The sequence below is a fragment of the Polistes dominula genome, unplaced genomic scaffold (assembly GCF_049000335.1).
Source record: "Polistes dominula isolate Pdom_NZ unplaced genomic scaffold, Pdom_raw_medaka contig_21, whole genome shotgun sequence".
Lineage (NCBI taxonomy): Eukaryota > Metazoa > Arthropoda > Insecta > Hymenoptera > Vespidae > Polistes > Polistes dominula.
The window spans coordinates 275,509-290,416 of record NW_028301061.1 but is presented as its reverse complement, the minus strand read 5'-3'; the positions used below and the strand labels follow the sequence as shown (position 1 = coordinate 290,416).

The window sequence follows — 14,908 nt, the reverse complement described above, 5'->3', positions numbered from 1 at the left end:
AATCATACATATATTTCTTAAATGAATGATCCTACAAAGACGTGCATGATCATTTTTTCATTATTTTCAACTCTACGATGATACGTAGTTTTTATTTTATCAGTTCTGTTATCATCTTTACAACGTTTAATAACGAGTAATAGTAAGGGGAGCAGAAGGAAGAAGAGGAGATTAATAAAGTGGCTTAATCATTCTGTTATGTAATGAAAGTAAAAGTAGAAGGAGGCTCATGTCGTATCAAAATAATACGCGAGATTTAACAAAGATTGTGCAATATCAATGTGATTTATTATTATTTATATAAATATATTATATATAATCTTATTATTTAGATAATTATTCGAAATCTCTCTCCATTTTACAGATTCGTCAGTCATCTAATGCAGTCGTGTTTGCGAGCTGTTGAACTTTATGAAAGCTTTGGTGAGTTTTCTTTTTGCAAATAATGTTGAGAGAAAGAAAGAGAGAAAGAGAGAGAGAGAGAGAGAGAGATTCTCGTTTTGTCTGAAGTATTGGAAAACTGTTTTACTCCCTCTTACTTTTCACTTCATGATCTATTATAGGAGTTTGAGAGAGAAAGAGAAAGAGAGAAACAACGAGAGAGAAATGGGTTACTACATTAGAGTATCAGAGAAAGGAAAGATAGAAACATTATTTTCAAGGTTTACTTCATTTGATAAAGAAAAAAAGGTTTTTGTTTCCATATAATAATACAAAATTATATAACGTTCTAAATTTGTTTTCTTTTTTTTTTTTTCTAAATAGAAAATAATTATTGGTTCGTAAGTGTATCGTTAAAAAAAATTGCATGTCTAGCGTGACTCTGACAACGACCCTGATCATCTAATAATGATAAATAATTATCAATTACGTCAATGAATTTATCGTTCTCATGAATGTTTTTTTTTCTTGTTGAGTTGTTAATTGAATAAAAACAGAGAGACCAAGGATAGAGAATAGAATTTAATAATTAATTATTGTTGAGAAACGATTAGGCCTTTGGTACTTTTGATAATTCTCTCTCACTCTCACTCTCTCTCTCTCTCTCTCTCTCTCTCTCTTTCGTTTCTATTTCATGTAGAACACCCTCTTTGCTTGCTGCCAGAGGCAGAAGCCTTTGGTAATTAAGTCAAGCTCACAGCGACATCAGCTCTATTGTGTTGGGCAAATGGGCTGTTTAGACCGGATACATGACTTCATCATCTCTCTCTCTCTCTCTCTCTCTCTTATCGTGCATGCACATAGCAGTTTAATCGATCATGCTCGTGCTTCGATTTTGATATTATCCAAGTGTTAGCATTGAAAACGGTAAGATATAGAACGTCTTGTTAAGTTTCAAGTTTCTAAACGTTTGATTTTATAGACTTGCTGATTAGAAAAGTTAGATAACTAGTTAGTTTCTCGTTATCTAATCTTTTCAATAATTACAATAGATAATTTGACAAATAAAACATTTACATTTGACTTTTTTGTTTTTTGTTTTCTGTGCCAACTTACACATTAAATTTATCTCATTGTCAGTGTAAAATTAATTAGAAAATAAATTCATTCGTTGTGCTGAAACAAAGACATGTTCGCGGTCATATTTCTTTCTAGAGACTAGATGACATAGTAAACGAGTGAAAAGATTTAGTTTGAGAAATCTCCAGTAGAAACGAATTGAGGAGAAATTTTCTCTTGGGAATGGACTCCTGTGTCATCTTCCTTGCTTCCAGAGTTTTCTACTTGGAACTCTTTGACAGTGTAGACTTTCAAAACGTGATAGGAATATCTTCTTACTCTTAACGATCCCATCCAAGTACATATAATACTAAAGGCTTTTCTCCAAGTTCCAAGCTGGGGCCAAAAGTTCTTACGTTTTTTTTTTTTTTTTTATAAATCAATTAGCTTTCTTTTTCGAATCCTTTAAGACTAATTTTGGTGTAGATTCTCAAACTCCAAGTGATCAAAGTTTTGTACGCGTGTTCAAGTAAAAAAAAAAAAACAAAAAAAAGTAATTGATTATAGATCCAGCTTGTAAAATACGAAGAGAATTTCCCAAAAGGATTTAGATAATATACGTCAAAAGCAAAAGATGGACGCGTTTTCGACAGTTGAACACGCATATCGATCGATCGTTCGTTCGTTCGTTCGTTCGTTCGTACGTTTGTCATTAAGCCTCGTTTCTATCGATTCTATCGTGGTTTAGAAACCACCTGACGCTTCCGACAGCTTGAGAACATTGGTTCTCGTGGTATTACAGGATGTTCTACGCAAATCTATTCCATTATTTATAGTCTGCTTGTGAATAATTTCATTCGATATCGTTAGTTAGATCTTTAATCCTTGATCATATCATTTTCATAGATTTTACTTATTGAATTTTTATCAAATAATGGAATAATAAATAATTTGTTTACATGACAAATTTGTCAAGTTTTTTTTAATCTTCTTTTACCCTCTACTAACTGTGCTGAGTAGTTTGATCAATTTTCTTTCGATTTTGATTTCGATTTTGATTTCGATTTCAATTTCGATTTCTCTTTTTGAAAGGTGAGTTTTCATAAGCGAGCTGGGATTAATTTAGATCTTACCAAGCACTCTAAAGTCATTTACATACTTCAGACGAATATCCGAGGATACTGAAACTCCCTTGTAACGTTGCAACTACGTGCCGATCATTCCACTCTCGATTCCTGAGACAGCTACATAGTTCTACTCACGAATATATTAATATTACATTTATTATTCCAGTGATATTTCATAATTAATCTTATTTACATAACATTTAATTTCAAGAAAATAATTATCCAAATCTTTCGAAAATATTTCCGTGGGGGTTTAATTTAAAAAATGTTGGATCATTTAAAAAGGAAATGAGATTAAGTGAAATAAAAATAAATGAAATTAAATAGAAAGATATTATAAAGCATAAGCAAAAGTAAAAGAGAATTTTGTGACTCTGTCGAGTTTCTAGTAATTACACAAACAAGAAGCTTTCCGTCGGCGACGTCAAATACGACGGACAAATTAAATGTACAAAAAACATAAGTAAGTCTACGTTGATAAGAGAGAGAGAGAGAGAGAGAGAGAGAGAGAGAAAGAGAGAATAATTTGCGTTGAAAAGAATCTTATTTTTCATTGAACTCGAATGAAAGAACGTTTCTTGCAAACATAATCTCTCTCTCTCTCTCTCTCTCTCTCTCTTATTTGCAATAGACACAAAATAATAAATTAATTTTTATCAATTACAATTATGATGGAAAATAAATAATTTGGAAATTGTCATCACGTAAATAACTATAAATGATTTTTGGGCGAATGTTAAGCTACACAAACTTGTACTCGGATTTGCATTGAAAAGGAAAAAGAGGTTTAAAAAGGGGTAAGGTTGTAGGGTGAGAGAGGGGTGGCAGGGCACGGAATGGGGTAGGTATATATGACGATAAGGGATAGGAACAAAGATCGAGAGAAAACTTTTTAATACGCGACCTCGTGAATTTCCAGACACGAGTCTACGAGTTCCAGAGAATTCACTGAACCGTCGTCGGTTTTAATCGGGCAAACTTCTCTGCCGTGTCTCAGTAATTACGTACCACATGCACACACACACACACATACATTCATGAAGTCTCGAGTCAGTTCTCTCTCTCTCTCTCTCTTTCTTTCTCTCTATTGCGTTTATTCTCATTTCTACACACATACTTAACTATCTCGCTTCGTTGCGGCAGCTTATCGCGAAAACTTGCGGAAATAAAAATGTATTTTCTAATTCGTTTAGAGATTGGGAATTTGATGAAAGAAAAATTAACGAGAGGAGGAGAGAATATAATTAGATCCACTTGTTCAAATTATTTTATTCCCCATTTGGAGAATTTTTTTTTATTTTTTATTTTTTTTTTTTCATTCCCATGATACGATTTATTAATCATCAGTCAGGGAAATGTTTTTACATGCAATTTGTATTTCATTGAATTAAATTTAAAAGTAATTCGATATAACCGTGCCAATTCTACTCAATCCATGCAAAATTGTGTTTGTTCTATCGAAGAATTGATTTGAATTCGATCAAAGTAGTTTTTCGAAAAGAAAAAAAGTTCACTCGAAGAATATTAACGAGATTTCCAGAGAGTCTGAGAGGAGTGGAGGATAGAAAGGTGGGGGACAGACAGGTAGGAGGAGTGTCCACCCTCAGTCGGTGCACTTTTATCGGTCGCATTTTTGCGTTGCAAACCGTGCTTGCCGAGTTGCATGAATGTTTCATGGACCGGAAGCCACAACGATATTCGATATTACTTTCTGATAACGTCCAATGTTCAACGATCCTACAAAATAATCTAAGAAGATAGATATTTATTTATTTGTATTGATTAAAATTTTGTACAGAAAAAAAGTAAAAGGTAATGAAAAAAGTTGTTCATATTCTAGGCAAGTATCTCAATATCATTAAAACCTAAGTAAATTTTCAGAGAACATTTGTGAAAGCTAAGGATTGTATAATAGCTTATCAGAGAGACTAGTTGAGTACCTTTCCAGTGTGTATACTCACTTATAACTCAGGTTGGTAGCCAGCATTCTGGCGCCAGGTTGGCTGGAACCTGACGTACGATCAATCAACCTGCCCCTGTTCCCCCTGTTTGCCCTGGTGGTGGTGGTGGTGGTGGTGGTGGTAGTGTTAGTGCTGCCGCGGGATTTACTCGCTTACAAACCTGCTTGCCTGAGCTTCGAGAACTATACACATATGTACGCGCTTATGTAGAAATGGTGCCAAGTAAATTGCCGGCTGGTCGGTCGGTCATCGACCGACGTACAAACGAACCTACACAATCATTTCAGTTATTAACGATCCTTAATCCTTCTTCTCTTTCTCTGTGCGTGTGTGATTTGTGAATGACTTCATAATAATGGAAAGAACAACTTTCCAAAAGTTCATCCTTTAATTCTAATATGGATTCGTACCGATTGTGTAGGTGTTCAAAAGAAAAAAAGATCTTTTTAGTATTTTCTTTTTTTGTTTTTTGCTTTAGTTGCAGCACCCTGTGTATAATAGAAGAAAACTAAGCGAGATATGGTGTTATCGTTCCTCGACATTCTGCGATATCAACATATATAACGTTGGTAGGAGGTATATGTACCCCGGATCGATTCCATTTAGGTATACTCGTACTTTCTTCCGAAGGAAGGAAAGAAGGGTATGGTATAGCTAGGAGAAATACGGACGATGCTCCTCGTTCGCATGGAAATTGCCGGTAAGTTTCGCGGAAACGTCTTTCGTTTTAGCTCGTATCAGAGCCCCTGAACCATCCGATTCCCGTTTTCCTTTCAAAACGTTCTCTTCCTTTCGAAAGAAGAAAAACGGGGGGTGGGATAACTAATCGAGCAGGATAGCGAAGGTTAACGCGTTTCAAACAGGGTTTACGAGGAGGATACCCAATTTTATTTCCTATTCTTTTCTTTTCTTCTTGAATCTTTTTTTGCCCAATCGAATTCACCTTTTTAACAAGCACACGCTTACACATGCGAAATTCTATGTTTTTTTTTGCATCAGTAGGATCTATTTAATATTTGTATGCATGTTACCTGCATACACACATAGACATAGTTTATGAATTTGTTTCAAGAGAATCATGAACGTGAACGTCACGATTTTCCGCTAGGTGATATCGAGTTTCGTTGGATTTTCGTGGAAAGCCGAGATTGGAGCTAGTAACGACCCGACGACGATGTTTACCCAGACACCAAAAGGGGTGAGAGAAAGGGTTACCGAAAACGATCCCGCATGTTCCCTGGAATACATACATATATGTATTATATACCGAGTGGACCAAAAGTTATTAAATGAACTTCCACAATTGACTTTCAAAGAACGATATGACTCTCTTTCTTCCACTTTTTAAGCTCGCTTTTCTATATCGTTCGAAAAAAAAAAAGAAAAAACTTTGCGAGACTTGCAATGATTGAATTTGAACGCGTGTACGATTTACGTGAGATAGCTAATGCAAACACGGTGCATCGTTGTTATTGACCAATGAAAACGCATTGCTAATATTTGTCTTCGACGCGATTCAGTGTTGGCCAATTCGAAACTCGTTTATAGAATTTCAGTTGTTGCTCGAGCATTGTTTCCTTTTGAAATGCGTACACTAATTAAAAATACGGATATATGTTAAATAAATGTCTATGTGCGTGTGTGTGTGTGTGTTTAAGGTGTCGGTGTTAGGGGTAGTGTCAAGGTCAGGAGGGTGGAGTTGAGATCATCGTGGCACCTATGTTGTGCGGTGAACTCTTGAACGGTGGCTTCGTCAGTGCCGGAGCATTGCCGGCCCTTCCTATTGGTCTGTTAGGGCTTTGGTTGCCTGGCTGTCTACGAGCAACCAGCCCTCGTCTCCGCACCTCTCCTTACCTACCCCTTCTTGCCGAGCTTTTGGCGACGGGTCAGTTGGATCTTCGCGATTGCCTCATGGATTTGGCCAAGAGAAATCTTCAGACACGCGGCGGCACCACCACCAACACCAACACCACCACCACCACCATCAATGGTGTTGCAGACCTCGACCTCGATCTTCATGCCGACGATATCGATGAGAATGTCTTCCTCGGTGAGTCACACCCTCTTTTTATCTTTTTATCTAGTATTTCTTTTCCTTAAAATACTTGTTTAACTGTTTAAGTTATCTCGCTACAAACTCAACCCCTAACAACTTCCATTTCCCCTACGATCAACTAGAATCGCGTGTTTTTAGTCTCTTTTCAACTCACCAATCGTAATTCTTTAAATACAAATTGTGAGGGATCGTAGTCGAGAATAGCCAATAAACTCGAATTTGTTTGGAATAATATTTACGACTTTGTTGGCATGGGCTCAGAAAATAAGTTGTGTTTGCCGAGAGATAAGGGGGAAGAGACGACACGCGCTCGTAATAATATTCTTATCATTAATGGTTGGATATGGCTTCGTGAAAAACAGTCCTTGGGTTTTGAATGGGTTCGTTGAAAGTGTCATGGCATTCGACTGACAAATTCACGTTTCTGTGTTCAAGAAAGAGAACACAAAGATCTCGTATGTATGTATGTACGATTTAATAGTAAGTCATTTCTCAATGGGTAGTCTAACTGCAAGCCTGGCATCTCCGAGACTTCCATCTTTTCGAGAACGCATCGTAGAGAATTTCTAACTCTTTTTTCCATTATCGACGATTGATGGTTACGATCGTTTAAAGTCTAGTACAGAGTTATGGTTCGTTCTACCGTTCTACGAAAATAACTATGAAAATAACCACGACTTCATTTCTTTTATTTTCTTTGTCTAGTCCACGTAATTTTCTCAGATGAATATTCAAAAAGTGACTTTTTTTCAAACAAAAATAAAAATACCTTCGTGTAACTCTCTGCTGTAATTTATTTGAAGGGTAGATAATTTTGTCAAATATAATAATCTTGATGATCTCAATTTTGTTTGGCAAAGTAAACGATACGAGTCAAAGAAAAAGAAATTAGGCTACCCTGTTATTCTAAATCTCTCTCTCTCTCTCTCTCTCTCTCTCTTTCTCTTTATATTATTTTCTTCTTTTTACGGAACAAATAAAAAACGTTTGTAATTTATGTAAAGGACCGTTCTATTCGTTTCGATTCATTCGAGACGACAGAAAGACGAGAGAAATCGGACGAGGTCGGATCGAGTTCGCGACCTTAATTAGAATATCATTTCTCTTTTGAGATCTGATCGTTCAGAAGAGATAAAATATTGTAATGGAACTATTTCAACTAAATCATCCATAGTCTAATGCAATTTCAAGTTTAATCATCAAATATCATTATTTGATTAGAAAGATTTTTCTTTATCGTGACGATAACGATTTCCTAAAAATTATCGTACGTGTTGTACGTCTATGGGGATTAATTAAATGCATCCTCCTTGTTTTTTTTTCTTTTTCTATTTATTTGTAGAGAGAGGAAGTAAATGATGGAATAGAAGTAGTAGTAGTAGTAGTAGTAGTAGTAGTAGTAGTAGTAGAGAAATCACGAAGGACACATTGTCTTTCACCCTCGAGCAGGCATAAACGTTCCAATCTGTCGCAGGTCCTCCTCTACAATCGACTAAAATATGGGAATACGTGGTACGTGTGTCATTGGGGAGGATGAAAAAGAAACTTAGGGATGCTGAGAGAGAGAGAGAGAGAGAGAGAGAGAGAGATAAAAAGCGTACAATGGCGAAGGGAATCCTAGAGGAGCGTTCTCATTGCGGACAGAACCAACGAAACGGGAACACAATGCCACCCGCTATTATTTTCTGTTTGCTGCGTCAGACCAACCATCACCAACACCACCACCACCACCACCACCACCCATTCTACCCAGCCAGATATTCATCGTATCTCTTTTCCTTTTCTTCTCGTAGAGCCTACGAGAATTCTATACAGATTTTGTCAACACTCATTTTCTTTTTTTTTTCTTTTTTTTACAAATTTATTAGCAAACTAACGAAATTGTATACGTCCATCAGTCAAAGCCAAAAAGAAAAGAAAAAAAAAGAGAAGTTTCCATTTACTCGTTGAACATCTTATTTCAGAAGAAACTCGGGCGTGAAAACAAGGAATTAGCCCAGATACGAAAAAGATCCTGGTAAACGTCTTTCTTGTTTTCAACCTTTGAAAAATAACAAAGAAAGAGAGAGAGAGAGAGAGAGATCTTTAGCTTGAAACTTTTCAACTCGTTTAAACTGCTAGAAATGTATCCTAAATTGAAAGGAAGAACGGAGAGAGAGAGAGAGAGAGAGAGAGATTAATGACGAAAAGAAACTTGAAAGGTTCATAATGTTTTTCTTTTTTCTCGAATATATAATGTTTAGTTTATAAAAAGAAAAATGTCAATGACTTTATAATAGATGCAAAATGCTTTGCAAATACAATAGTAGACCTATGCACAGAAGGGAATTGACAAAATAATGGGAAACAGTATGTTAACATTATTTTGTCTTTTGATATATATACATTGACAAGAGGAAGTCATCGGTCGACTTTAAAACGAGGACGAGCATGCAAATTGCAACTCGTTTCAGTGCTCGTGCGATAACGCTCGCTTACATATATATATATATATATATATATACATATACATAGGATGAAAAGAGTAAGAGAGATAGAAAATGGGAATCTGCGAGGTTGTAGGCGACGCAGAGACTCGTTTCGTGCCAGCTTCGCCACGGGGCTTTGGAAACGAGTGCAAAAGTCCTTTTGGGAGATCGAAATGCCTTATAAGGTTTCCACTTCCAAACTCACGTCACGTGAATATCAAACGAGAGTCTTATGAACAGACCAAAAATACTCATCCAAGTTTCTTCCAGAGGTTACATTTTCAAAAGAAAACATAATTTACATTTTTCAATTTGCTTTACAATCAAAAATTGACAATACTTATATTACTAACACATATGTAGTAATACCTGGACGCGTACGTCACATCCCAATGGTTACTATGGTAACTCGAAAAGCTTTTAATTGGCAATTTGCTCTAATGAAGCCATGGACGGTTCCATTCTGGACGCTCGATTGTCTTGTTCGTCCATCAATTTTACGCCTTCCTTCCCCTTCATTTCTCTAACTCGTCTTCGCTAAATTGTCGATCCTTGACATTAACGCAATAGCTAAACTACAATAGATGATTTTTTATTAAACAAAATTCTTTGGCAGCAATTTGCCAAGAGGAGAGTTTTTCTACCGGGAGAAAAACATTTTATAAACAGTTTGAAATAAAAAAAAAAACCATATAGCGACCATAGAATCGTTTCCCTGGAGACGACTAAAAAACAAAAAAAAAGTGTTTAATAAAAGAAATATAAAACAAAAGAAAGAGAGCAAAAACCGTAACGCTTTTCCTCGTCCTTTTCATTGGCAAGCTCATGCAAGCTCGGGCTTTTCGTATGTAGGTTACGCGGATTAATGTTCTCTCTCTCTCTCTCTCTCTCTCTCTCTCTCTCTCTCTCTCTCTCGGTATGAACGATAACCTAGAAAAAGATACAAAATTCGAAATCGTAAATGAAAGATACAGAAAAATAATTAAGAAAGGATTGAGAAGGAAATTGTGAGGATTTGAAACAAAAAGTCCTGTCGATTTGATTGGTTTTGTTTCGATCAAGCAAACGCATAAATATATTTCTGTGCGCCAGATATTACGTAACGCCGTCTACAGAAGCTTACACGTCGGAAAAGGGGGATTGAAATTGAAAATAAAAAGAAAACGCAGCAGCGGTGGAAGTCGTAATGTTGAAAAAGAAAAAAGAAAAAAGAAAATAAATAAAAAAAAGAAATTGAGCCAACCCGAAGAGTCGGCGGATTTGTTTTTTTTTTCTTTCTTTCTTTCTTTTCTTTTATTTGGATTGTATGCATTTAACGATCCCGGGGTAAGGGTAAACTGCAATTCCAGCAGTTGGAGAGAAAGAGTAGGTAAGAGAGAAAAAATGACGGAGAGAGAGAGAGAGAGAGAGAGAGAGAGAGAAATAGGAAATATGTGAGACGTTAAGGATGTGGCACTTTTCAGTGATGAAAAAAAGTATGTCGCATTAATTAAAAGCCCAACGCCGACGCCGAACGCAATTACGACGGCTCTCTACTTTATGCTAGTCAGCAGAAGCCTATATGAGTTTTTATAAGACCAAAGTACATTTTCGTACTTGCTCGTTCTCACCCCCCCCCACCCACCCTCCTCTCTCTCTCTCCCTCTCTCTTTATTTCTAACTCACGCTTATTCTAGTAAACGTGTCTTTACCCTCGAGAAATAACTAAAGTGCTCGTCTTGACACGAATATGTTGATTCCGAAGAGTCTTCGAGACTAAACGAGTGACTACCGTATTTTCTTTTTTTATTCTTATTTGCAAACCCTCCATGGACATTTTTATCCGAAAGCGAGAATATTGATAAAATCAATGCAGAAGAAGGAGGATATAAGCTCTGTTGAAATCATTTTGGATGTTCGTTCTCATCATCCAATAGGATCGAGGGATTATCGATGTTCGGGTTAAGACAAATCGAGGCCAGATTCTATAGTTACGAGATATGGTTTCTAGTTATTATGGTCTTTTAACACCAACGTTACACACCTCCCATGTCAATTTCCCCTTTCGAATTGACATTTTATTAAGTTAGTTTCACGCGTTTTCATCTCCATCCGTTTTCCTTTTCAATTTCTATTTGCGATTTGGAAGATTGACTGGTGGACAAGAAGTAATTTCACTTGCTGGAAATGCGTCATAGAAACATCGACATATTTTCTATCTAAAATCTGTTAGCCTCTCTAAAGGTAAACGTTCAAGAGGTTTCTTTACAATGATGATTTACGAGCGTTCCAGAGAAATCGAGTACTCGACTGTCCACAATATTGTCCTCTAACGTTGTCCGTAACGTTGTCCGTAACGTTGTCCGTAACGTTATTCATCGGCAAGTGGACACACCGGTAACCGACACGTAATGACCAACAAATCATTCCTCGAATATCATCGTGGTATTAGCGAAATACCGCTTGGGTGTTTGCAACTGACAGCAATTTTAAATTACAAATCCTCAATAATTTTACGTGCGTATGAAAGAGACCACAGATTTTATTTCGTTCATAACGTTATCGAATTAATTGTTCATTGATTTTTGTATTAATATTTTTATCACAGAGAGAGAGAGAGAGAGAGAGAGAGAGAGAGAGAGAGTGGGTGGAAATATAAGTGTAGGCGTTTTTATTGCGATTTGTTTTTCTCTCTCTAGGAATATAAGTGTAAATGTTTTTATTGGGATTGTATGTATGGGAATGTACGTCCACGTATTTGTATGGAAATGGAGTGAGAGAGTAACAGGGAGGGGGTGGTAGGCATCGCGACGAGAGATAGAAAACGGGAATACGAGAGAGTTTTTATGCGGGCTTTAAAAATGTATTCACCATGGACCACATCGTTGGAAGTATTGCGTAGTAAAGCCAGACGATATTGCCTTACAAAACGGGGGAAAAAACTTTGTTGCACGGTCATAAGCTGAATATAAAGGTGATACATTTAAATTGACAAAAACTAATAGTTCGTTTGAAATAAGAAGATTTTCGTGTTACGTTTAGTTATCACTTCTTTTTCTATGGGAATTATTTGACACTTTTCAATATAATATTACATCGATCGAAAAGAAAGAAAGAAAGAAAGAAAGAAAGCTTTTCTCTGATCTAAAATCCTGAAGAAAAATAGGGCTTGCAATATTAGAAAAAAATATCTGCCAATTTTCATTACCTTCAATGAACTTAAACCGCCCCCAGCCACCCCCAAAAGAAAAGTACGTCTATCTCAAAGAGTCACGTTCCAAGAGAATATTTCCTCCCCTTTCTTCTTGCCACCCCAAACTCAAACCATGATCATAGACTCTTCCAATATTTCGAAAAGCTTCAATGAAGAAGAGACAATGGCATCGTCTGCCTGCTGCTTTGTTCCTTTCACGATCAACGATCCACCCTTTTCCTTACATCAATCCACCCACCCTACTTCATGCAACCATAATCCACATGGAAGAATTCCAAGGATCGTCGAGTCTCAGTGTCTCTCTCTCTCTCTCTCTCTCTCTCTCTCTCTCTCTCACTCTTGATGTCTTTAAATCATCCAAAAGAGTGAGGGAGAGACCCAGTGCATTTTGCGAGAGAAAAAGAAAAAGAAAAAACATAGCAACAGAACTAATAGTCCTATCACCAATACACAAGTACATATACACACCCAAATACACGCATACCAATTGAAAAGTGTATGAGAACCCCTGAGTCGTCGTGTGACGTCATACTCGACGCTATTGGTCGAATGGTTGGTCACGTGAACCTCCTCTCTCTCCCTACTCTCTTGATCTACCAACTACAGCGCTAGCTTGGAAAAAAACCACCCTTATTCTCCTCCAGCATTCTCTCGGCTAGAAAGAGATAGAATGCGAGATAGATGCTTCGTAAGAGTAAAGGAAGAGGCAAAGGGAGAGCAAAGGGGAAGCAAAGGGAGAGCAAAGGGAAAGAGGGACGGATAGATGGACTCCTAGATCAGGCTGAGAGAGATAGATGGACTCCTTCCTTCTAGATCAGAATGAGAGAGAAAGAGACGGATAGATATGGTGGAAGAGAGTAAAGTGGGGTTGCTGGAGTTGCTTGATTGGGGGTAGGTTGAGGTAGGGAAGGAGACGATGGAGGGTAAAAGAGAGGTGGCAATGTTGGTGGGGGATGAACGCGAGTTCTCGGCAGTCACTGCGACGACCGCGGCGCCCTAACGTCTCGTCCTTCGAACATTTGCTCGTGTGTTTTTCTCTCTCTCTCTCTCTCGCTCTCGCTCTCGCTCTCATTCGTTTCATTCTGTCTCATTCTCTCTCTCTCTCTCTCTCTCTCTCTCTATTTCTCTCCCACTCTCTCTTTCTTTCTATTCGTGTTTTCATACCAAGCGATAATATATTCGAAAGAGCTATCAGTTGTTTTCACAGATTATCAGCTAAGATTTCAAACTATTTTCAAAAAAGGGTTTTCTTGTTCTCCTATTTATTTTTTTTTTTTTTCATTATATCCTTTGAAAAAAAGTCTTTCCATGTATATAATTTATATTTGTAAATTTATTCGTTAGCTACCCTTAGAGAACGGTTTTAATATTTTTTTTATCGATTGTCAGAGAGATATTTTTGGGGGATAAAAGTTTGCAAGAAGAGTTACGGAGAGATAAGATTACGAGAGAGAATTATATTAATCTATGTGTGTGCGTGCGTATGTGTTTTTTCATATCGCTTTTCTTTTTTCTTTCCTCAGAAAATAAAATAGGCATACATATAATATATATACAAATATATTTTGAGAGATCATTGACACGTGTGGCCATTTTGAATGGATTAATGACATGTCTCGGAAGAGTTATATGATTTTAATTATGGTTGACTCTCGCTCGCGTAATTAACGCGAGCTTTAGAGTGAAATCGTTCATTTCAATATTATTTATTAACATTATTTATTGTTTGGATTATGTTCTATCTCGCGATCGTTGATGAACAAGAAAAAGAAAAAAGAAAAATTCACTAACAAGCTTTGAAATATATTGGCTTTTTTTGTGTGTGGTATTTTTTGTTTGCTTTTGGAGGGTTGTTTGTCTCGGTGGTAGTGGTTGTGGTGGTGGTAGTGTCTTCGTGGACCGTCAAGGACAATTTTGTAGTCGTGAAAAATCGCCACGATGGTCCTTCACGGAGTTAATCGTAAGTTATGCGAAATTCCCCTTCTTCTTTTTCTTCATCTTTTCATTGTATTATTCTTACTACTCTTGTCGAAAGTACGTTCGATGATGATGATAATGTGTGTGTAAGTGCGTAAGTGTGTATGTGGGTTCATGTAAAATCGATATGACGATTTAATTCTCTGTAACCTAATTTCTTCTCCTCTTTTTTTTTCTTTGCTACACTGATACTTTATGTAACATGTTCCAAAAATTTATTCGCAAAATCATCGAACGTACTATTATTTGGCCCCAAGGTTTTTTTGTCCCTACCTTCGCGATTTACGAGTAAATTAAATAAAAAGATTCGTTGAGACAATCCTTAAACCTAGAAAAGTAGCTTAACGTAGTTCAACGTAGTTTAACGAATTAGATTTGAAAAGTAATAAGTAATAAGTAATACGAATTGTAAACCCACATAAGAGAAATTCTAGATCACTCTGTAGAATAAATGTACTTTATAATAGAATTACGTCAACAGTATCAATAACGATGTTGCTGCTGCCCACGTTCTATCCAATATTGTTACTCCTACGTATACTATGCAGCATTACCGCATGAGGCAACAGTAATCATATTGATGTACTTTATTTTACATTTAACGCATCATTTTGCATTTATCTCACATTAATTCAATACTAAGTATTCGTATGATATTTTAAACGATTTTAATGTGTTGCATGTTA

At 36.6% G+C, this 14,908-nt stretch overlaps 1 protein-coding gene across 1 annotated transcript in view; it reads left to right on the top strand.

Moving 5' to 3' along the window:
* The window catches only part of LOC107070367 (protein Fe65 homolog), a 71,486-nt gene that overhangs the window by 14,617 nt on the left and 41,961 nt on the right, over positions 1–14,908 (top strand). Inside the window, exons 2-3 of the mRNA XM_089176057.1 lie at positions 365–423; positions 6,187–6,578. Of these exons, the coding sequence (XP_089032183.1) occupies positions 6,248–6,578 (331 nt within the window). The 5' untranslated portion in view covers positions 365–423; positions 6,187–6,247. The remainder of the gene's footprint in view (positions 1–364; positions 424–6,186; positions 6,579–14,908) is intronic.